The sequence below is a fragment of the Heptranchias perlo genome, chromosome 41, assembly GCF_035084215.1.
Source record: "Heptranchias perlo isolate sHepPer1 chromosome 41, sHepPer1.hap1, whole genome shotgun sequence".
Lineage (NCBI taxonomy): Eukaryota > Metazoa > Chordata > Chondrichthyes > Hexanchiformes > Hexanchidae > Heptranchias > Heptranchias perlo.
The window spans coordinates 9,558,660-9,583,304 of record NC_090365.1 but is presented as its reverse complement, the minus strand read 5'-3'; the positions used below and the strand labels follow the sequence as shown (position 1 = coordinate 9,583,304).

General features: G+C 42.3%; 1 protein-coding gene across 2 annotated transcripts in view; it reads right to left on the bottom strand.

Moving 5' to 3' along the window:
* The window catches only part of LOC137306040 (heterogeneous nuclear ribonucleoprotein L-like), a 42,351-nt gene that overhangs the window by 14,328 nt on the left and 3,378 nt on the right, over positions 1 to 24,645 (bottom strand). For both annotated transcript variants that reach the window (XM_067975066.1, XM_067975067.1), the window contains exons 3-11: positions 21,611 to 21,842; positions 20,123 to 20,208; positions 17,760 to 17,856; positions 16,520 to 16,592; positions 6,862 to 6,921; positions 3,949 to 4,259; positions 2,416 to 2,540; positions 2,127 to 2,328; positions 18 to 75 (exon numbers count right to left, since the gene is read on the bottom strand). In XM_067975066.1, the coding sequence (XP_067831167.1) occupies positions 18 to 75; positions 2,127 to 2,328; positions 2,416 to 2,540; positions 3,949 to 4,259; positions 6,862 to 6,921; positions 16,520 to 16,592; positions 17,760 to 17,856; positions 20,123 to 20,208; positions 21,611 to 21,842 (1,244 nt within the window). The remainder of the gene's footprint in view (positions 1 to 17; positions 76 to 2,126; positions 2,329 to 2,415; positions 2,541 to 3,948; positions 4,260 to 6,861; positions 6,922 to 16,519; positions 16,593 to 17,759; positions 17,857 to 20,122; positions 20,209 to 21,610; positions 21,843 to 24,645) is intronic.

Here is a 24,645-nt window from a genome sequence, read left to right as displayed (position 1 = left end):
AAGAACAAGTCACTTACTTTTCCCACTGAAAAATATAATACTTTTAGGCTTCTTCACATCAACTTTGTCAGATATCTGGAAATAAAGTGAAAATTTACCAGCCTGGTCTCTGCACAGACATTCATTAGTTGCATAACGGATACAACCCAGGAAGTCGGACATTTCGGGCAAGCAAGCAAGCATCAAATACAAAGCAAGGTAAAGCTGCTCTTTAGTCTTACTACTTGTTCAGTAAAGGCCCACCCTCGCACTCAAACTCTTATCTCCCCATTTTAGGGTGTGAAAGAGGGAGAGATCCACCTCCCAACAGCTCATGGATTGCAGAAGTGTGAACACAAGTACCACCACAATGGTACTTGTGTTCACGTGATATGATTAGGCAGAGTCAACATGGTTTTATGAAAGGGAAATCGTGTTTGACAAATTTATTAGAGTTCTTTGAGGATGTAACTTGCAGGATAGATAAAGGGGAACCAGTGGATGTAGTATATTTGGATTTCCAAAAGTCATTCGATAAGGTGCCACATAAAAGGTTGCAAAGAAAGAAAAGGGCTCATGGGGTTGGGGGAGGAATATATTAGCATGGATAGAGGATGGTTAACAGACAGAAAACAGAGTAGGGATAAACAGGTCATTTTCAGGTTGGCAGCCTGTAACTAGTGGGTACTGCAAGGATCAGTGCTGGGGCCTTTTACAATCTATATTGATGATTTAGATGAAGGAACTGAGTGCAATGTATCTAAGTTTGCTGACGATACAAAGGCAGGTGGGAAAGTAAACTGTGAGGAGGACAGAGAGTCTGCAAAGGGATATACACAGGTTAAGTGAGTGGGCAAGAAGGTGGTAGATGGAGTATAATGTGGGGAAATGTGAGGTTAATCACTTTGGTAGGAAGGATAGAAAAGCAGAATATTTTTTAAATGGTGAGAAACTGTTAAATGTTGGTGTCAGAGAGATCTGGGTGTCCTCATACAAGAAACACAAAGTTTGCATGCAGGTACAGCAAGCAATTAGGAAGGCAAATGGCATGTTGGCCTTCATTGCAAGGAGGTTGGAGTACAAGAATAAGGAAGCCTTGCTACAATTGTACAGGGCTTTGGTGAGACCACACCTGGAGTACTGTGTACAGTTTTGGTCTCCTTATCTAAGGAAGGATATACTTGCCTTAGAGGCAGTGCAACTAAGGTTCACTAGATTGATTTCTGGGATGAGAGGGTTATCCTATGAGGAGAGATTGAGTAGAATGGGCCTATACTCTCTGGAGTTTAGAAGAACGAGAGGTGATCTCATTGAAATATGAGATTCTGAGGGGGCTTGACAGAGTAGATGCAGAGAGGCTGTTTCCCCCGGCTGGCGAGTCTAGAACTAGGGGGGCATAGTCTCAGGATAAGGGGTTGGCCATTTATGACAGATGAGGAGGAATTTCTTCACTCAGAGGGTTGTGAATCTTTGAAATCCTCTACCCCAGAGGGCTGTGGATGCTCAGTCATAAGTATATTCAGGGCTGAGATCGATAGATTTATGGACTCTACGGAAATCAAGGGATATGGGGATCGGGAGGGAAAGTGGAATTGAGGCCAACGATCAGCCATGATCTTATTGACTGGCGGAGCAGGTTCGAGGGGCTATAAGGCCTACTTCTGCTCCTATTTCTTATGTTCTTATGAAAGCAAGACCATTAAAGGCAGATAAAGACCCAGAGGTGGGGACTCAATGATTTAACAGTTGGGTGGATGTGGCCCTAAGAATCTTCAACACAGACCGCAGACTCCACAAAATCTCACGGCTTCAGGTCAAACAAGGTTAAGGAAATTTCCTGCTGATCATTATCTACTGCCCACCTTCATGTTGAACATCATTTAGAGAAGGTTCCGTGGGAAGCAGAGGCAGAGAATGTACTCAGTGTATTTTCCTATGTTAAGGGACATATACTAAAAAGCCTTGGATTTGGAAGCCTTTGGAGTTAGCATAATGACCTCGTTCATTGATGCTCCATGGCAGGGGCTGGCGACTTTCAATCCTTCGCTGCTTGGGGCCAACAGTTTTGAGAAAAATATATTTCTAAATGGATGCCTGCTGCCCCCACAAGGGAAGAGAGATATCAAGAAAAAAAAAGAAATACAAACCTGATAGAATATCTCTTCGGTAATGGCTGGAGGAGCACTGAAGAAGTGTAGCATGTTGTTGGGCTTCTGGATTCGATTTTTGGCAGCTTGTTTCATATTTGTGAACCGGTTGTTTCGGTTAGTTGAGTAATCCTTGAAACTACAAGAGCCGTCTTCTAGCTCAAACGACTGGCCAGGAACGATTACCTTCTGTTTCGATACACTGCGGGGAGGAGGGGAAACAAACCTCAGTAACACACTCTCAAAAAGCAGGCAAAATTACTGGGACCAAGAACCACAGTTTTCTTACCACACGTTTATGTGCTGGTCAAACAGAAAGTTTTCGGTGTTCAGGCATGTGAGAGCTCTGTCCACTGCAAATCCATCCCCCATCTCCACCATGGCAGCTCCAGGTTTGCTTTTCAAGAATTTAACCTGCAGATACAGATTTATAGACTTTATTGCAGTATAAAATTGCTTTAAAAAAAAGGCCTAAAACCAGAGCTTTGGTGGTACAGTGATGTTATTAGCCATGCTATGCCACACCTTGGGTGGGGAGAAAACAAACATATCAGGAAATTTGAGAGCAAAATCTGACTACAGGGTTCTCTCAACACTTGGCCGATATTTATCCATCAACCAACTTCAGTAAAACAGATTATGTGGTTGTGTAACTCATTTCTGTTACAGAATCATAGAAAGGCTACAGCGTGGAAGGAGGCCATTCAGGCCATCTAGTCCGTACCGACTATGTAAAAGCAATCCAGCTAGTCTCACTCCCACGCCCTATCCTCGTAGCCCTGCAAATCTTTTATTTTCAAGTACTTATCCAGTTCCCTTTTGAAGACCATGATTGAATCTGCCTCCACCACCCCCTCAGGCAGTGCATTCCTGATCCTAACCACTCGCTGTGTAAAAAGTTTTTCCTCATGTCACCTTTGGTTCTTTTGCCAATCACCTTAAATCTATGGCCTCTGGTTCTTGACCCTTCCACCAGTGGGAACAGTTTCTCTCTATCTACTCTGTCTAGACCCTTCATGATTTTGAATACCTATCAAATTTCCTCTGCTCGAAGGAGAACAACCCCAACTTCTCCAGTCTATCCACATAACTAAAGTCCCTCATCCCTGGAATCGTTCTAGTAAATCTCTTCCGCACTCTCTCTAAGGCCTTCGCATCTTTCCTAAAGTGCGGCACCCAGAACTGGACACAATACTCCAGTTGTGACCGAACCAGTGTTTTATAAAAGTTAATGACTTCCTTGCTTTTGTACTCTGTCTCTATTTATAGAGCCCAGGATCCCGTATGCTTTTTCAACTGCTTTCTCAACCTGCCCTGCCGCATTCAACAATTTGTGTATATATACCCCCAGATCTCTGTTCCTGTACCCCTCTTAGAATTGTGCCCTCTAGTTTATATTGCCTCTCCTCATTCTTCCTACCGAAATGTATCACCTCGCATTTTTCTGCGAAAAATTTCATCTGCCACGTGTCCGCCCATGCCACCAGCCCGTCTGTAGGAACTTGCAGCTGCCACATTTTCCAAACTACACCCAATAACTACTTCAAAAGTATATCCATCTATCACAAATATGCCCAAGATCAAGACAGAATCAATAGTTTAGCTTCACATATAATTCCATGCCTATTTTCTGCACTTGAGGATCAAGATGGCACAGCAGTCTAACAGAAATGGAGTGCAATTGTGAGACTAATTTTAAAGCCTCTCAAAAACTGAATGGAAAGAGGCTGTAAACTCAAAAGAGCAAACCACAAACAATCAGACTTTTTAAAAAGCCATTGTGTATGGCATGATATACACGTCGAGACCAGTGCAAACGTACCTTATGCACATTGCCATAAAGACAGAAGATGCTGAACACTTTGTCTGGGTTCATCTTCTTCGTATCTAGCCCATAAACAATCAGTACTGGGCTATCAGCCAGAGGACCGTAATCGGCATGTGGTGGAGGTGGTGGCGGTGGAGCACCATATTGAGGTGTGTAGCGCCGTGACGGTGGACCCCTACGAGAACCTCCCACTGGAGGTGGCGGTGGTGGAGGACCCATTCCCCTGCCTTCGTAATGATGTGGTGGAGCATAGTCATCATCTTCATCGTAAAAGCCATGATATGCTGAAGGAGGGTAGCCATGGCCTGGCCAAAGCAAAACAAATGTATGGTCAGAAACACTACTGAAATAAGCAAAAGAATGTGCCAGTTTAGGATAAAAACTTGCCCCATTTGGTCGATACGGCTGGTTCTTGGGATCACATGATCACTGCTCTGCATCAGGTTGGCTCAGTGGCAGCAATCATACCTCAGTCAGGTGGTCATGGGTTCAAATCCCACTGCAGGACCTGAGCACATAATCTAGACTAACACTTAGTGAAAGTCATTCATCTTACTGCTATTTGCACGGGCTGCCTCGTTTGTCTGAACTTCAGAAGGTACTTTAAATATAAATACTGTGGCTACAAGGGCAGGCCAGAGGCTGGGTGTTCTTTGGCAAGTGACTCACCTCCTGACTCCCCAAAGCCTTTCCACCATCGACAAGGCACAAGTCAGGAGTGTGATGGAATACTCTCCACTTGCCGGGATGAGTGCAGCTCCAACAACACTCAAGAAGCTCAACACCATCCAGGACAAAGCAGCCCGCTCGATTGGCACCCCATCCACCACCCTAAACATTCACTCCCTTCAACAACGGCACACAGTGGCTGCAGTGTGTACCATCCACAGGATGCACTGCAGCAACTCGCCAAGGCTTCTTCGACAGCACCTCCCAAACCCGCAACCTCTACCACCTAGAAGGACAAGAGGAGCAGGCACATGGGAACAACACCACCTGCACGTTCCCAAGTCACACACCATCCCGACTTGGAAATATATCGCCGTTCCTTCATCGTCGCTGGGTCAAAATCCTGGCACTCCCTTCCTAACAGCACTGTGGGAGAACCTTCACCACACGGACTGCAGCGGTTCAAGGCGGCGGCTCACCACCACCTTCTCAAGGGCAATTAGGGATGGGCAATAAATGCTGGTCTTGCCAGCGACACCCACATCCCATGAACGAATAAAAAAAATTCATTGGCTGCAAAGTATTTTGGGGTGATCGGAGGACGTGCTATTACATGTGAGCTCTAATTAATCATTCGTACCCTCTTCTGACTGATCCCTAAGCATTTGTTTAGCTACACCAATCTGACCAGAGAATCTCAATCCACAGCACCAAAAATTGGACATTTAGGTTGAAATAACTAACCATTTAAAAGTTGTAAGTGAAAATTTAACTAAGTTAAAACAACTACAAGCATTTAAATATCAAATTCTAACTGAAGTTTTAACTAAATTGAAGGCCAGGTCTGATCAAGTTCTAGGCTCTGAACAAATTTATGAGGAACTCCAGAGGTTATCTAGTTCTGAGGCAGACTCAATCTTCCACAAATCAACACAGATATTCAATTGTTTAAAAAAATAAAGGCACTCCAATGCACTGTGTAACAGAGATTGAAGAAAATTTAACACAATGGAGTTAGTAATCTTTTAACTAATAAATTTTTGGGAGGCATTGAATAGAGGCCAATTATTTTGCCTGGGAAGTTGCTCTTGTGGGCCTGTTTATGGCCAGTTTAGAAAGCCACTGACTCTTAGTCAGGTACATTGCTCACTGCAAGGTGAAAATACACCGTAGGAGATAACCCACTACACTTCTTTATGGTTTATTAAAATCACTTTAAACAAAAGTACCCTGGGACTACAAGAAAGCCCTTTTGACAAAAAAAAGCCAAACTATTAATTTCGTATTCAAAACAGTACACATCCATTGCTAGTGGTTAGCACAGAGATAGGGCCAGTGAGATTCTGAAGTCACCTGGTTTTATTTTGCTTTTTCAGTTTGAGGGTTAAAGGGAAGCATAACAACAGGACGTGTCAGCTTTCAATCTTCCTTCTAAATGACTCATCCAACGGCTCAGCGAGTTTTCCCATTAAGCAGCTAGGCGATACAGACCACAAAGGCCACATGTTCGATCCCTACTCCATGAAGAGATAGCATATTTCCCCCCTCCCCCCTCATGGAAACTGACATTATGGAGCCCTCAAAATTTGGCCTAACACTGGCAGGCTATGCAATAAGGCAATGTCTCTCACAAGACTTTCCCCTGCAAAAATTCTGCAAGTATCAGCTAGCCTGATTACTTGGAGAGCTGAGAATGCGGTGGGCTTCAGTTTTCATGTTTGAAAAGAGAAGCTGGGAGTTTTACAATGATTGCAATTTTAAAAGATTTTAAGTGAAACCGAGCTGTTGATATAACATGGCGTGGTAGGGCTGTATGCGAGATTTCATCTAGTGAGGGAAAAGGTTAGCAAGTCTACCTACACTTGACAATGATTCAAACTAGCACATCATTCCTCACCCATTCCCCCACTTGTTGCAACATAAGGGATAGGCGAGAAATTACCAAGGACTTCGTGTTTTGATTGAGACTTTATTTTTAGTACAGGCAGATTTTATTCCTTTCCCAATGAGGTCAGGTAAAATTAAAATGAATGTCTGGGACTCAAACACACAAGCCTCTGGACTAGAATCTAAATCTCTATTATGGGTGCTGGGTATGCACACATTACATTTCTAAATTCTAGACAGATAGAGATTGAATGAGTGCATTGCACTTGAATCGGAGCGACAAAAAGATAGAACACTCTGTTCTGACCCTGGGATTTTTCTCACGCACGATCAGAGCAGATCGTTACTCACCAAAGCCAGATGGAGCATCGCCAAGTAAGGCAGGCGGTCTTGAACGTTTGTTTGGAGGGTCTGGAATAGAAATAGAAGAAAGCTAACGAGCAAATCACATCCAACGTGGAATAAAGTATTAAAAATTGTTACGCACGAAGTCCCACTTTCAGCACTAGATTAAGTAGCTTTCCCCAAGCAAATAATACTAAACAGAGTTATTAGAAGTCAATTTAAAAGTATATACAATAAGACCATAGTTTTCACGAAGGAAGACAGAACTAATACATAAATGAGTCTACTTACAGCAGTGCTAGGGCACAAGGTCCAAGTGAACATTATCTTACCACTTTTATGCCTCAACAGCAACAAATGGCAGTTTGAAAGATGGTTCTCCATCAAACATACGGTTGCAAGCAGATTCGACACAGGCTTGAAACTTCAACCCTGCATCATACGTTTTACAGTAAATGAACACCATAGAAACAAAAGATTACAATTAGAAAGAATTCTCTACACATCATAGTTCTTTATTTGCATTTTAAAGCTTACAGCACACAAAGGGAAATTACAGAAGAAATGCATTTTTAACATTTGAAAGATTGCAGGTCAGAGCATGTGAGAAGTGACTTAAGAAAAGTTGTTCTTCTGTGTTTGAGCCCTCAAGTAGCAGCATTCCCAACACGATGTTGGTTCATTTGGAAGTTTGTGTATACATTTCCCGCACTGATGTCCATTGTATAAAAAGTGAGCAGTGTCTACATTTTTTTTTAAAAACTAACTAGTGACAATAGCTTGTGGAAATGTAACTATTCCCATACAGAAGACAGCAGACACTGTGAGCCATGTTTCAGAACAGGTTCCAGAGAGTAAAATACATTTTGAAACTTGATCCGCACATGAATACATGGAATGATAATGTATCTACGTTGCCAGTTGACAGATTTTTAAATAGTGCATCATGAATAGCTCCAAATTTGCCACTTCATAATGGTTAAACTTGGCCAGTGACCATATCTGCAACAAGCTTGCTGAATTCAAGTTCAGCCAAACCTAACCTACAAGATCAGTTTAGAAAACACCATTAGGGAGCTCCCGAATGGGTCATCTGAGTCACACAGACCAGGAAGGTCAAAGGGTCAATCTTCTGTCTGTACTTAGTTCATTTTAGTTGGGGCAGTGGTATTATAATTAGCTTCGGCAACCGTAGGCCATGGTTCTCACTCTCCATTGCTTTCCAGCAACCCCTTTTGGAAATGCATGGACGTTGGGTGAGGATATGATCAGCTGCGATGCTCATGCAGTTGAGTAACCTACTGACATTCACTGTAGCCTTCAAGGCTCACACATGAATAGCTACTCGGGCAAGGTACCCAAGTACACTCGAGTGTACCTCAGGCGAACACAGAAGAGGGGAGCAGAGAAAATTTGAAGGGGGAACATATACTTCACTGAACAAGTACCTCCCTCCTAGACCTACTAAAGTTTTATGTTGCAAGCAACAAGGGGACTTGACCCATAAGGGGGTAATTTTAAGCATTTTCTGAAATCATTAAAGATGAGCCACTACTCCCACTATCCAAATAGCGTGTGAATATAAATGAGGTAACACATCAAAGTAACACATTTTGATATCACATTAACAAACTAACATTCCCACGAGGGGATGTTATTAAAATGTGTTTTGCATTTCTTCACATCTGTCTGCACTCTGCCGCTCCCCAAACTCTAATACCCCTTTAGGTAACTTACAGGGAGACACCACGCCTGCTCAGTGGGGCCTATGTTCTCCATTCCATGGTAGTACTCAGGGCTCAGGGGGTAAATTTCTTTTAAGGCAGTTCTACATTGGAGTCCACATGTTCAGAACTGTTTGGCTGAACTATGGAATTCAGCCAAGGCATTTCATGGCCACTGTTGCACACTAGTCTGTGCAGTGTAAAAGAGGCTATATAATCTCTTAAAGCATTCTACAAGACAGAAATTACTTGGGGCCAAATTGGGAATTACCAGTGCACAGTTAAGAGTCGCTAAGAGTTTGTTATTTCAGAAATGGAATCTAGAGTAGTTGACATTACATATATAGACTCCATGTGCCAACTTGTTGGAGTCCCTCCCCTTCAGTTTGGTCTTTGTGAATCCTGTCTTGCAAGACGCTTTTGAAAAGTATATAGTCCCATTTAAAACAATATGGGCAACTAAATAATCAAAAAAGAAATCCCTCGGAAAAAATGCCGAGATAACTGATCCTGGAGATCAATCAGGATGTTGTCTATGTATCAGAACAGCAGAGACATGCAAATGCCACTGGAAAGAGAAAAATCCACTTTTGTGAGATGAAGTTCACCCCCTGCCCATACGTGACCGTGGTATAAATGAACGTGCACGATTTAGAATCACGGTGGGTTGAATATGTAAAGCCGAGGCAGCTCATAGAACAGTGCAGTTTAGTGGAAACCCGGTAAAGCATTTGGGACTTGAGGTGACAGTCACTGTATAGATGGACAGAGCTGTAACATAAAACCCACCACTGGTGACACCGTGGGATTGAAATGAATAAGTGCAACTACTTCTGTGTAGCTTGCTATGGGAGCACCATGTTTCTCTTTTGCAATGTTATCTTGGGACACACAATACACATGCAGTCAGAAAGGTTCCCCTTCCAAGAATCTGAGCTACACAAGGGGTGCTGAAATAAGTCTAAATGGGAAGCTTAAAGTCCATATATTTATTGCATTTTTCAACAGAGCGCATAGATTTGGAAAAGTTACTTTTAACCCAGCCTGTGTCAGCCAGGCTGAAGGAGTCACCATTACTAGTTATAAGTAACAAAAAATAAAGATGGGCTTCTCAACAATAAATGGCATCTTGAAGCTTTACTATGCACTACTTTTCCATCCCTCCCTGCAAAAAAAATTCTCTCAAAGTTTGACTCATGCAGCAATTTGGCTCCACTGACATAAATGACCCTCCAGTACCCTGCCCTGGTGACCTTTCTATGCGAGAATCCATACAGTGACCATTTTTCTCTTGTAGGAGGAAAAGAGTAGAATGGAAGAAAAAAATCAAGACCAGGACTCACCAGATATCACACTTCCAGATGGGCTCACAAGAGTTTTCCCCATTCCTCAGCCTAGGGACACTAAACTGTAGCACTGCAACTGCTGCCAGGGCTACATTAACCCAACTCAGCAAAGAGCAAGGATCAGACCCTGGATCTTCTCAGTCAGTGGGTGGTGTGTGATATGGTACTAAGACAATGGGAGAACCTGAACTACACAAATATTGCTAGAGAGGTAATTCACTCTCCCATCAACCCTACCACCTGTTTTCTTTCTCCTGCCACCTTCCCAGGCAAGCACAGGAGATACAGTATCTTCCCATTCATCACTGTCCAGGGCTCCAAACACTCCTTCCTGGTGAGAGAACGATTTACATGTTCTTCCGCCAACCCAGTATACTGTATTCGCTGCTCACGGTGGAGTCTTCTCTACACTGGGGAAACCAAGTGCAGATTAGGGAGGGTGGTATGCTGAACACACCTGCTCTACCCGCAAGTGCGACAAAACTTACTGTCATTTGCCATTTCATCACATTCCCATGACCATCTCCATTGTTCCAACAAAGGTCAACACAAGCTCAGGGAATAGCATTGTATCTTTCTACTAAGCACTCAGCACCCCTCTGGCCTTAATATTGACTAACTTCACCTCCTACTTTCTCTCTAGCAGTAGGTGCTGGCAATGTGGGGTGGGTGCTCTGGGTGGGGGTGGTTGGAGCAGGTCAGTGGCTGGGCTGGGAGCCCTCCTCTGGTGTTGACCTGATTTTTTTTTGCCCCTGCCAGGATCCTCGACTACTGGAGTTTGCTCCACTTTGCCAGTTTTCCATGCTACCCTTTCAAGTGCCTATCCCCCCCTCTCCCTTTAGCTATTCAAACACACCCCATTTCTCATTTCTTTGATTTCTATCATTATGCCTCCTACTGTCTCATGCTTATATTATCTATTTGGCACATAAGCACTTTTGCAGGTCATTATTTCCTTTCTACGTGTGTGTTTGTATTCCACCCCTCATTCAGTTTCCTTTTTAAATGCTATTCCTGACAAAGATTGCAAACCTGAAAAGTTAAGTTACTTGTTCTCTCCACAGATGCTTCCTGAACTGCAGAAATGTTTGCTACTTAAATGGGTGTTGTGACACTATATTACTCAAGTTTTAGATAGCATATGCAAGTATCTACACCTCGGCTTAAAAAAAACCCTGAAAAATAGTAGCCAGCTGTTGCATTAAGAGCAGTCATTGTTTAATGCACCCTACAGCTCTACATTCACATGGGCATTTAAATAGGACTTTCAAACCTTGGTTCTCAAACTACATTGCATAAATAGAGCGACATGGTGCCCCATGCTCCACAAAGAAGGTTTACAAAAATTTTAAATCCATAAAAAAAGACAGGGTTTTAGAAAAGTTCCAACTGCTCAGTTCTTTTAATGTTTAGTTGCCCTTGAGCTCTCCTCACATACCCTTAGCACTGACTGTACCTGCTCACAGATGATATCAGAATGACTTCTCCTGCAGAAGTGATTGGCTCTCTGGCTGTAGAATGGTCTGCCCAGTGGAAGGAACTGGTATGCTTCATAGATTCTGTATGATTGGAGTATTTTGTGCAAAATAGCATTCTGTACAGGTGGAAAAACTTAGAAGGCTGAGTTTCAGTGCACGCCAGGTAGAGTGAAAAAGGTGTCATCTTTTTTGCAGCTAACAGGGAAAAAAGGCTTTGTAGATGAATGATTTCAGTGTCTTCGCCTTGTTAGGAGGTTGGTGAGGTAGTTATAATGTAAAGCTCAGGGCATATTTGAGGTGAATTATTCAGGTATTTCATGGTCTCGACAGCTTGAAGAGCATCCTCATTCATTGTGTTTTCTTGTGAGTACAGTGGTGATCACATGGATTATCTCTCTCCCCCTCTCCTTTTGCACAATGCTAGCTACATGACAACTTGTGCGTGTAGTCCACGTCCAGCGACGGTTAGGCTCATCGTTATAAGTGTATATACAAATGAGCATCTTGTATTGTAGTCAGTGAATAGAGGCTGTTGAGAAAAAGCTGAAGGATCGCTGTACGTAAAGGATAAGCTTCCAGCAACCTTCGATTTCTGGTTCGCACACTGGGATTGACTGGCACGTAAAAGAGTCCAAGATTCAGCACAACAATTAACGTAACCAAATCAGAAACCATACTGGGACCTTGTTACCAATTGCTGGGAAGTTTTCAGTAAAGGAATACAGGATCTACAATATTACAGGGACACTAATATTGTGCCACAGACATCTACTACCTTAGTTTGTAGTGAACGATTAAAAGCTAATAACTATAAACAATAGCTGTTTAATCCCCATTTACATTAGTCTTCCCAATCTCCAGATTGCCTGAATAACCAGTTGACTCAAATTAAAGAGCAGTGTAAACAAGGTGATCCAAACCCAGAGTACGTGGCACACCCCTCTCTGCAGAGAAATGTTCAACGTTCCTATGGCATTAATGTGATGATTTGTTCACTGAAGAAATCAATCTAGAAGAGTAGAGCTTTTTTTAAAAAAATGAATTAAACCCCACTGTATAATCAGTACTACTGTGGGGACATGGAGGGGAGGAGAGCAAGAGGTGAGGGAAAAAGTGAGAAACTGAACTTCCCCATTCACTTCCTCAGGCAAAAATCACAGAATTAAAAGATGGTTCTGTAACCCTCAACTTGTGCATAGTAACAAAGGACAGACATGAAAATAGCATTATACATACATTAATTTGTATATTATATTTACACTGTGTAAGGTTCTTGAATATTACTGTCTATGGGTTAAGGAGTGTGAACACAGGAACATATAAAAATACTGCAGAGTATTTACACTCTGAATAGCAATGAGGTGACAGGTTAATGTTCATGGACAGATCAGCAGCTCATTTTGGACAGGAACCTGGAACCCTAAGAAAACCCCTGCTCAGATTTGGTGAAAAGAAGCATCTGAAGAACTGAGGTGACATTATTCACAGGCGCACAAAATGAACTCCCTCACTTCACGGCACAAGCTAATTTTTGAAAAAAGACCGTTGCCAAGTTGTTTGTCACTAAATACCTCTATATACAATAACCACAGTGAGGTGGGCTAGATATTGTACGGTTGTTTAATTTTGTAACAAATCAATCAATTGCAGAGGACTTAAAACACTAATTAGACTCAGATCAGCATATTGGTCAATGATCCCTAATAACATCAAGTCTGGCTGGTCCTGTCGAAATCACAATGCACAAGAAATATTACACCAGAGCTACTGGCTATCATTTTAGGATTGCAATTAGCTATCCAATAGTTTTACATTAGAGAATATATCGGGAGGCATCTGACAGGCTCGGATAACAAGAACAAACCACAAGGTCAAGTTGAATTTCTAGCCTTAAAATCAATGTAATGTGTCAAACTGAGAAATGGTAAGTCTTTTTAAACTGCAAACTAGTGGCAAAGTCAATAGCCAGTGCATTGTGTTAACGCCCACTCTGAAGGCTAAATTTGTAACTGCATCAGTTAATCGAAGGGTAAATCAACTGTTTATTGGGAACAATAGGGCAAATGTATTATATGGAGATATTTTGTAATGAATTCCCACACATGAAAATATTTAGGTTTTCTTGAAGTCATAACTTCATCACACATATTGATTAGATCAGAAATTCACAATAATCACATTGTGGACCCGGTGAGGTGTGCTAACAAATGAGTGCTAGTACTGCAGGAGCCAGGTCATTGCAGAACTTAAACCAAACAGACTCAGTGGTCAGCCTGAATCCATTTTATTAGGTGCTCAATTCCACCCACTACCCCCCGAAAACAGTAGCAACATGGAGTGCAGTGTTGTCACTAGGGTTTCAGTCGAACAGTATAGCGAGTGTGAAATGTTTGTACAATCCCACTTTAACTGTGAAAAACACCCACTGCAATTCTGACTTTCCAAGCGTGGGTTACATCTACAGAACATTCTGAGCTGCACAATATTCGCGTGAAGTACTGATGGTTACAGGGCTGTCACTGGAGGTAGCAGTGACTTGAGGGATTTGAGATTATGATTTAAGTGTCACACAACAAGCCTATCAGCTATACAATATTAAAGTATATTGGTTTGAGTATGATTTTGTTAGTGCATTAACACCAATAAATGATCCCTAGTGACAACACTCAAGGGAGCAACAATGCTGTGCATATTTACATATGGTTCAGTGCTGGGTGGGCCATTTCAAATGCTATACAAGTAGTTTAAAGTTCACATCAGTGCAACTTCATTGAATTCACTTGTAACACTGTTTATAAATATATGCAGTTGGAGATTGCCGTGAACATATTTGTGAAGATTCAAGTGTGTTTCCACATGATAAAAACTTTAAAGGAATTTTAAACTGCAGTTGTGTGGGTACCCAAGTGCTTGCATTACTGTTATATTATCACCTTGCTCACACCAATCCTAAACTTTGTACCCCAAATGTGGCAGGATTGGGTAACCCCAATCCCAACATAGAACAGACCACCAATATTACTCTTAAACCAGGGTGCTGGAAGCTTAGTTGAGTGTAGATTCAAGATTTAACCTTTGACCTCCAACCACTTAATGACTTTAGGACTCAGGTTGAAAAATCTTTGCCAAATGCAGTGCTAATTACATATTAAACTGGAGAACAGGGGCAAGAAACAAAGTTACATTGAATGTGCATGTGGAACAAAGATACAGCATTACTTACTACTCAATCTAATACTAAGTGACTATAACTAACCAGTAGGAATCTAAATTATTGCATTGCATTTGAGGACTGAAAGATGTGATAGGGCCACCGATATGGCTCCTTCTGATGTCTCAGGAGGGAAATACATTGCCCAGTGTGAATCTGAGCCAGAGACCAGGAAGCCTGAAGGTTCGATTGCTGATCTGTGCTGAGTTATTTCTTAGCCGGGGCACAAAAATTAGTGCTGGCAATCCTGGGTTAGGAAAGTGGCAAAGAGGCCAGCAATTTCGTTCCTGATTGCTAACCAGTACGTCCAAAGGAGGATAAGAAAAGAGAGTCAGGCCCATAAATGCTCAGCCATCCAGCTGCATAGTGCAGCCATGTGCTGAACCCTCCCCTATTAGTGATACTAGGGGAGGCAAAAAGAAAGTCACAGACAATTTCAGAACTCTCACTAACCCCAATGAAACTCCAAAAGATAATGGTTATCTATGATACATTGCAAGCCATACTTTACTAACCCACACACTTCTGTTATGAAGCTTCTTTACTTTTCTAAAAAAGAGTGACTTTTTAAATTATGTTTCTGTTCTGAGTCCTAGCTCCCTACGTGCTAGAGTGTTTTCATTTGCCCAGAAATTCGACGTGCGCCCATGGCTCGAAGAACCTAATCCAGTTTAATCTGGCTACAGGTTTTATTGCACACCATCACAGGAGCCTCCATCTTCAGAAGGCAGTAGAATTACACTAGTTTTTAACTTGGACTTCAACTGGCAAACAAATTGTAAAAGAGCAAATGAATAAATGAGGCATGTTTTTCCTCGAGTGAAGCTGGTTTTTAACCCTTGAACTTCCTTGACAGAACTAAAATATCCCCAAGCTTCACTTTTGTCACAGCTTTAATGTCTTCTCCCTCGAGAACTTGTTAAGTCTCTCAAAGCACTGTAGCGCACCCATACAACCCTATTCCTGCTCCTGATCCTGTTTCTGCCAGAAAGCAAACACATGCAGAGGACTGGAACCAGCTCAGCTAGCACCCCACAGCTGAATAACCCACTAACACACACTCACCACAAGTCAGTGTCTTCAGTAGAGAAAAGGAAAGGCTGGGGGGGGGGGGGGGCATTTAATTTCTCAGCCAAATTTGTCTATGGATACAACTTACATTTCCATAGTGCCTTTAACATAGGAAAATGTATTCCCAAGGCATTTCATAGGAGCGTAATTAAATTAAAATTGAGATATTGGGACAGGTGACCAAAAGCTTGGTCAAAGTGGTAGATTTTAAAGAGGATCTTAAAGGAGAAGCGATGGGGAGACAGGGGCTGAGGGAGGGATCTCCAGAGCTTAGGGCCTATACGGCTGAAGACATGGCTGCCAGTAGTGAGGTGAAGGAATTGGGAGCAGCACAAGAGGTCAGAATTGGAGGAATGCAGAGTTTTTGGAGGGTTGTAGGAGGTTACAAAGATAGGGAGGGACGAGGCTATGGAGGGATTCGAACACAAGAATGAGAATTTTAAAGTCAAAGACACCCCCTTGTTCATCTGACAATTAAGGGCAGAAGGCAGAATGCCAAAGTCAACTCAGCTTTGTGAAGATGGACAGCTGCCTTAAAATGAGGAATTAAGAGTGCAAAGTTATAAAAAGCCAACCATAAACCTTGTTCAAAAATCTCAGGCTTGCAATTTGATTGTAGTAAGCCCACTTCAGCTGTTTATATTCCTGTATTCCACATACACAAAAGTTATGTACAAGATATTTTTGCCCCGGCACTCCCAATTAAGTATGGCTGAAGGTCAGAGGTTCTGGTATAGGTTTGCAAACAGAAAATGGCATTCATTGAATGAAAGCAGAAAGCAAAGACAAGTTGTGCAAGAAAGAATAGTAGCAATACTCTAATTATGATCTTACCTGGTCTACCAGGGTTAGGGTTCACATAATCCCAGGTATCAGCATCATTCTTAAAGACATTCAAACGGGTTGGCTGCAACAGAAAATAAAGAGTCATATGCACTAGCAAGCCTACACTGTAGAAGAGGACATAATGGCTCAAAAATGGCAGAAAATCTATTTTGAGACCATTTTGCACAATATTTAGACTCATGGAATGGTAATGAATGATCACTAACAAAACTGAATCCCGTAGGCAGGTAAAAGTATAACATACCATGACTCTCTTAGAAAGAGACCCCAGCAAAATTTGAGCCTATAAAATCAGATTTAGGTGGAGAAAACAGTTTACTGCCCTTTTCCAGTTTCTACTGAATTCAATGGGAACAGACTGGATGAATTTTACACAGGTAAAAGCAAGAATTGCATAACATTTGGTAAAGCTTTGAGAACATTTATCAGGGACACAAAGAAAATCAAAAGGGTAGATCGCTAATTGCCCAAGTATTAAACCCATCTCCCAGCTGGCTATGGAGCTAAATGACGTGAAGATTGTTGCCATTTACCACCCACAATTGCAATTAGATTGCCCTGCTTCCACAGACACCAGGCAGTTTCTGCTTCAGGTAACCAAAAAAAAAGCTATTGAAGCAGTCAGCCCAAGAACTGAGGATAACCAAACCTGCTATCTCCCCTAAAAGCACAGAATGGTATGAAGTCACACAGCCACAGAGTTCCAGGATCAATCTTGTATGTGCCAAATTAGTTGATGTCTGCCAGAGCAGGAATTGGCACTACAATTGGCCCCAGCACCCCAAGCTAGGAAAGGGGGTTAAAAAAACAGGCAAGATTTCAGCTCATCATTATATCACGACCTGATGGAAAGCATGTTTGGGTGCCAGAGGAGGACTTGGTTAGCAGTGACGCCATCCACAGTCAAACAGCCTGCCAACGGTCTAGGCTTACAGATGTAGAATATCCATTTGGGCAAGGCACCTGGAGAGCCGCCCTTGGAACCACACACAAGGAGTCAACAGCTTCAGGAGAGGAGTAAAAAGGGGAAGATAATTAAGGGGGGGGGGGGGGGGGGGGGGGAGGAAAAGAGGAGAAGCGAGGGTTTAAAAAAGAAAATGAGAACAGCTACAAATAGATTCCAGTAATCCAGAACAATGAGAATAAGCCCAGCACTGGATGGTTCTACTGCAGTATATCCAACAGATCTTTTCATGCACACAGATTTACACATACCACATACACTTACCTTTGCATATTCTATTTTCAAAGTACAACATCCAGAATAAATATCAGCACCATTGAGAGATGCTTTGGCCTTCTGTGCACTTTGAACAGAGTCAAATGTATAGCAAATTAAGGAAAATACACATGTATACATTCTGCAATAAATTAACATGTACAGCAAGAGCTCAGAAGCTCAACAGCTCCGCCTAATGGCTTAGTGGGTAAATGCACCACCCATTGTACAATTGAGCCACGCAAAGGATAGAATGTCCCTCTGTCCCAGGTTAATGATTTCAACCGGAGAGGAGTGAGCTTTTTTTTCGGGTGTGCAAGGGATGGGTGTTTAAAGATAGAGGGCAGTGAAAAGATAAACAGCCAGGGTTCCTTTAGTTGATTGTTTATCAACAAATTCTGCTAGAAAGCGCGCTCGTGGACATCAAACGAGATCAGAATGAGGTTCAGCTCAGAGGTAGCCCACAGTTAAATTGCCTGCCAGCACTCATCACTTAGGTACGTGCATGAAAAATGGCCAACTCTGCAGAGAATCGGAAGTGCTGCCGACATTCATGGAGCTGTACATCACCACCCTCAGCAGTGAGGGAGAAAAGAAATTTGATTTTAAAAAGTAGCGAAATTACAAAAATATACCAATTATTTAAGTAAACCAGGTATCCGATAATAAGTATGTTCATATACAAGCCTCCCCCTTTGTATGCTTTCCCACACGTGTTCACCAACAATCTACGAAAACTGGCCATCTCAGCCACTCCCGTTCTACTTGCATTTTAAAAAAGTCTCTGCCTCCCAATGAGTCAAAGAAATTCACAGCACACAAAGAGGCCATTCAGCCCTGGCTCTCAGTTATCCACTTAAGTCCCATTCCCCTACCCCCTTTTTGAATTGTTCTTTTCACATATTTATCCACTTTCCTTTTAAGAGCTCTCATGGATTTCTACTTTCACCACTATTTCGGGTAGGACATTCCATGTACTAACAACCCCCTAAATTAAAAAAATACTGACCTCTTCCTCCGTGATCTTAAACGTTCATAGTTCTGGTCTCTAACAAAAAGGATGTAGCGGCACTGACGAAGGTGCAAAAAAGATTTACAAGAATGATACCAGAACACTGATGTAATCACTATTAGGAAAGTCTGAACAGGCTGGGGCTCTTTTCTCTAGAAAAGAGAATGCAGAGGTCTTTAAAATTATGAAAGGGTTTGATAAGGTAGACGTAGAGAAGATGTTTCTACTTGTGGGGGGGGGGGGGGGGGGGGGGGGAGTACAAAACTAGGGAATAAGATAGTCACTAATAAATCCAATAAGGAATTCAGGAGAAACTTCTTTTCCCAGAGAGTGGTTAGAATGTGGAACTTGATACCACATGTAGTTGAGACGAACAGCATAGGTGCATTTAAGGGGAAAGTAAATAAGTACACGAGGGAAAAAGGAATTTAAGGATACGTTGATAGGGTGAGTTGAAGCAAGGTGGGAGGAGGCTCGTGTGGAGCATAAACCATTTGGGCCGAATTTGTGATGTAAATTATATGTAAATGCATACCCTTTAATTACTGACTAACAAATTTACCTCATCAAACCTGCTCAATTTTAAACGCCATCAGATCATCTCACCCCGTCCTTGTGTTCCAATAAAGAGTCCCAGTTTCTCCAAGTCTGTGTTCACAAATAAAGCTGCTCATCGCTGGTATCATCTTATTGAATCGCTTTTGGACCATAGACCCCCCAATTTATAAATTCGAGGCTCCTTTTTTTAAAAAAAGCAGCTTTATCAAATTATCCTCCCACTTTCTCTAATCCATTTAGAATTTCTCTGCTCCATTCAGTACATTAGTCATCTCCATATTGTTCCCTCCAAAATGCATCACATTTCCCCATATCCGCCAAATCTACTAACCTGTCCGCATTCTCCTTAAGTCACTTAGTCCTTTCAGTTAACCATGTGCACTACTTTTGTCTCATCTGCAAACTGATAGTGTACCTTATACCCAAGTCTAGACACGCCACAGTTTATATCCCTCTAGTCCAAAAAACATCCATTCACCACTACCGTTTCTGTACTTTAATCAACTTCCTATCCACGCGGGCACATTCCCTTTAACACGGTGTGTCTTAATTTTATCACCAAGCCTCCTAAAATGGAGATTGGAATTGTGTTACGATACTGCCAACTGGAAGGGAAGCATTTACAAGTACTTTATTGCCAGTTAGTATTCAATGTAACGCCACTGTGAAGGGGAGTGCAGGCAGCAGTTAATAGCAACCAATACGCAGGAATGCCCTTGTAGAATTAAGCATCCAAATTTAACTGTGGTTTTGGGAACAGAAGGCTCAAAAATTCTTCCTTATGTCACTGCGTAAAGGATATTCCACCATTGCCTGAATTCCATTCTTTCTGAAGATCACGATCCTATGAACAGGCCCACATGGATTACAAATAGTGTACAGAACATCCTGAAAAACAAGGCAGTTGCAAAGAGTAAACACTCAAGCTCAAATTCTCTCAGGACTGCAATTAAAGCATCTCATTTCCTAGGAAGCAGACAGATGAACACGACACACAATTAATGAGCTTGAATGGATTGAGATTCTAAAAAAAATGTGGACATGTCATAACAGGATATCCCAGCTTTGTGCCTTGTCGACCCCATAGGTCTGTATCATGGAGCCTCAGGGGCCAAATGTAAAGTTTAATCCAACATTGCTATTCATAATATTCCACTTTACTGATACTAACAGATTAATGTTCTGATCCAGGAGCACCAAAAATCGATCAGGAATAAACAGCAAAAAAAGAATTGAAGCACAAATTGAATGGAGTTGCCTCGGCTTTGAGGTCTGGATTGTCAGGATTCGGGAGCTACATGACCCATAAGCTGCACCTTGGACATTCCTGCTCTAAAACCTCATCCATTGGAAAGTACAGTCTAGAATTGTTAAGTGTGTTAGCAGATTTTCCCGTTATGGAAGTTATTGTTGAAGGATTAACAACCCACTGTTGTGTCAGTGACGGGAAAATCCACTAAGTGTGCATCTCACCTAACTCCCTACCAAACCCTTTGCTATGTTGCAGGTAGCAATGGACTTGGGAGAAACTGCTGGTGGGAAGGAACTTGCAGAGTAGTCTCAGTCCTCTATATGCAGCACAGGCTGTAAAGTAAAATGTTGCTGCGTGATTATAGTTGGCAGATTGCTGGCAATAGGATCTCCAGAGCAGTGATTCCACCATAATCATTTAAAGAACATCACTCCTTTAAAATGCCTGAGGGACTCAGGACAGTCAACATTTGGACAGTCAAAGAATTGAAAACTGACTTTGGCTCGAGCCCACATGGTCTTGAGAAACAACTGCAACATGATTTCCACACAAACACTGGTACTGAAAATTAAACTAGATGCTAAACCCTTCCAGGTGGATGCAAAACATCCCACTGCATTATTTGAAGAGGAGCAGGGAGATCTTCCTGGTAATGATCTAATGCGGGGTTTAAAGCTAGGTACAGTATCAGGCAGGACAATGAGGCGGTGCACCTTAAGGTTCAGCTTGAGCAGGCCTCCAGGAAGAAGGGATGGAACCCAGGGGCAGTGGCACAGAGTTTCTGGCAGGAGCCGAACAGGACGGCTTTGGTCTTGCCAATGTTTATTTGCGAAAAGTTCTGGCTCATTCACTACTCAATATCAGGCAGGCAGAAGGGCAGCATAGTCTTGGGATCAACGGTGGTAGATAAGTAAAGCTGGGTACTATCGGCAGCAACAAAAAATGACAAACCAGACAGCACTTGCTTAGTTTTATACTTTGGAAAGATACCCAAACCACTATCCTAGAGTGCTGAATACAGACTTCTGCTAAACTTACTGTATTGATGGGATAAATTGAATTAGCAATGTTGATCAACAGGACATTATTGCTTTTGGAGTCGTCATCGTCTGGCCTGGCAATTTTCTGGCTTGTGGAAAAACAAATGTATGCCAGCTGTCCAGCAACATAGATCGGGTTATCTGCTGCGTAGTTCACACAGCTACATGCACCATCGATGTCCTCAAACTCCACCAACGCTTGCTTTCTCCTTGGCATCAGCATCACGCAACTGTAAATCAAACACAAGGACTGTTACTAGCAGTTTCTGGAGTGTTTAAAATTTAGATTGTCTTTGTGAAGCACAATGATGCCCCAGCACTGTAAGCAAGCCTGCACCAAGTAAACAACCATTTAACTCGGGGTTAGGGAGTAAAAATAGTGATTCATTCCAGCGGTGGTTTACATTCAAACACTGACCACTGATGTATTGAGACTGACACCATCACCCATTAACCTAGGTCAGCACTCGTCCTCTACCCACTGTCATATGGTGGGAGTAGATGCAGTCATAATAAATAAGTTTCCCACTTGTGAGCTAATTCGCACCAACAGCACCAATCTCAAACACTCTCCCCAACTGCACAAGTGACATTTCCATTTCTCGTAGCAGGCATCCATCCTCTAAGATTGGTATTTTAGATCCATTTGTATTGAAATATGTAGTTTTCTAGTGTTGGCTCACACCCACTAAGAACTGCGTTGAGAATGCCCCAACTCATTTGTCTTCCAGCATTTAGAGAAATGTTCACCCCAATCAGAATTGAACCAAAGTCTCAAAGGTGAAAGGACAATACGGTAACCCACTATATCGGGTCCTGATGCTAAACACCTGTACTGACCACAGTAGTGTGCAAGCACCATATCTACACATGCATCCAACATCCTCTTTGCACATTAGGTAGTTCTCTAGATTCAGGAACTGTCCCTCTAGATTGGAAAATTGCACATATCACTCCGCTTTTTAAGAAAGGAGGGAGAGGGAAACTGGGGAATTATAGACCAGTTAGCCTAACAGCTGTTGTGGGGAAAATGCTGGAGTCTATAATTAAGGATAGGGTGACTGAACACCTCGAGAATTTTCAGTTAATCAGAGAGAGCCAGCATGGATTTGTGAAAGGTAGGTCGTGCCTGACAAACCTGATTGAATTTTTTGAAGAGGTGACTAAAGTAGTGGACAGGGGAACGTCAATGGATGTTATTTATATGGACTTCCAGAAGGCATTTGATAAGGTCCCACATAAGAAACTGTTAGCTAAGATAGAAGCCCATGGAATCGATGGAAAAGTACAGACTTGGTTAGGAAGTTGGCTGAGCGAAAGGCGACAGAGAGTAGGGATAATGGGTAGGTACTCACATTGGCAGGATGTGACTAGTGGAGTCCTGCAGGGATCTGTCTTGGGGCCTCAATTATTCACAATATTTATTAACGACTTAGATGAAGGCATAGAAAGTCTCAGATCTAAGTTTGCCGATGACACAAAGATTGGTGGCATTGTAAGCAGTGTAGATGAAAACATAAAATTACAAAGCGATATTGATAGATTAGGTGAATGGGCAAAATTGTGGCAAATGGAATTCAATGTAGACAAATGTGAGGTCATCCACATTGGATCAAAAAAGGATAGAACAGGGTACTTTCTAAATGGTAAGTGGATGTCCAAAGGGACTTAGGGGTTCAGGTACATAGATCATTGAAGTGTCATGAACAGGTGCAGAAAATAATCAAGGCGGCAAATGGAATGTTGGCCTTTATATCTAGAGGACTGGAGTACAAGGGGGCAGAAGTTATGCTGCAGCTATACAAAACCCTGGTTAGACCGCACCTGGAGCACTGTGAGCAGTTCTGGGCACCTCACCTTCAGAAGGACATACTGGCCTTGGAGGGAGTGCAGCGTAGGTTTACTCGAATGATTCCCGGACTTCAAGCGTTAAGTTACGAGGAGAGATTACACAAATTGGGGTTGTATTCTCTGGAGTTTCGAAGGTTAAGGGGTGATCTGATCGAAGTTTATAAGATATTAAGGGGAACAGATAGGATGGATAGAAAGAAACTATTTCCACTGGTTGGGGATTTTAGGAGTAGGGGGCACAGTCTAAAAATTAGAGCCAGACCATTCAGAAGCGAGATTAGAAAACATTTCTACACACAAAGGGTTGTAGAAGTTTGGAACTCTCTTCCGCAAACGGCAATTGATACTAGCTCAATTGCTAAATTTAAATATGAGATAGATAGCTTTTTGGCAACCAAAGGTATCAAGGGATATGGGCCAAAGGCAGGTATATGAGTTAGATCACAGATCAGCCATGATCTTATCAAATGGCGGAGCAGGCACGAGGGGCTGAATGGCCTACTCCTGTTCCTATGTTCTTCCTGGGTAAGAGTAAATATAGCATTTCCCACAGCTCAGTTTCAATTTTTGTTTTGTGATGAAGCCACCAAAATAAGTGCGCTACAGTACAATGCTCGAGCAGCATTTGACATTCAAATACTATATTTGTTTATAGTTAGCATGCACTTGATGCTGACCGCCACGTCCAAGTAGTTTTAATTGAATATACAGTATATAGTGGTGTGACATAACCTGCAGTGACCAAAGAAGAAAACTCGCATTTCGATAGCACCTTTCACGACCTCATGATGTCCCAAAGCACTTTACAATCAATGAAGTATTTTTTGATGTGTAGTCACTGTTGTATTACAGAAACCATTGACAGCCAATTTGCACACAGCAAGGTCCTATAAACAGCAACAAGATAAACAACCAGATAACCTGTTTTTTTTTAAAAAGTGATGTTGGTTGAGGGATAAACGTTGGCCAGGACACAGGGAGAACTCCCCAGCTCTTCTTCAAATATTGCCATGGAATCTTTTACCTCCATCTGAGGGGGCAGACAGGGCCTCAGTTTAATGTCTCACCTGTCAGATGGCACCTCCCACAGTGCAGCACTCCCTCAGTACTGCATTGAACTATCAGCCTAGATTATGCGCTCAAGTCTCTGGAGTGGGACTTGAAGCCATAACCTTCTGAGTG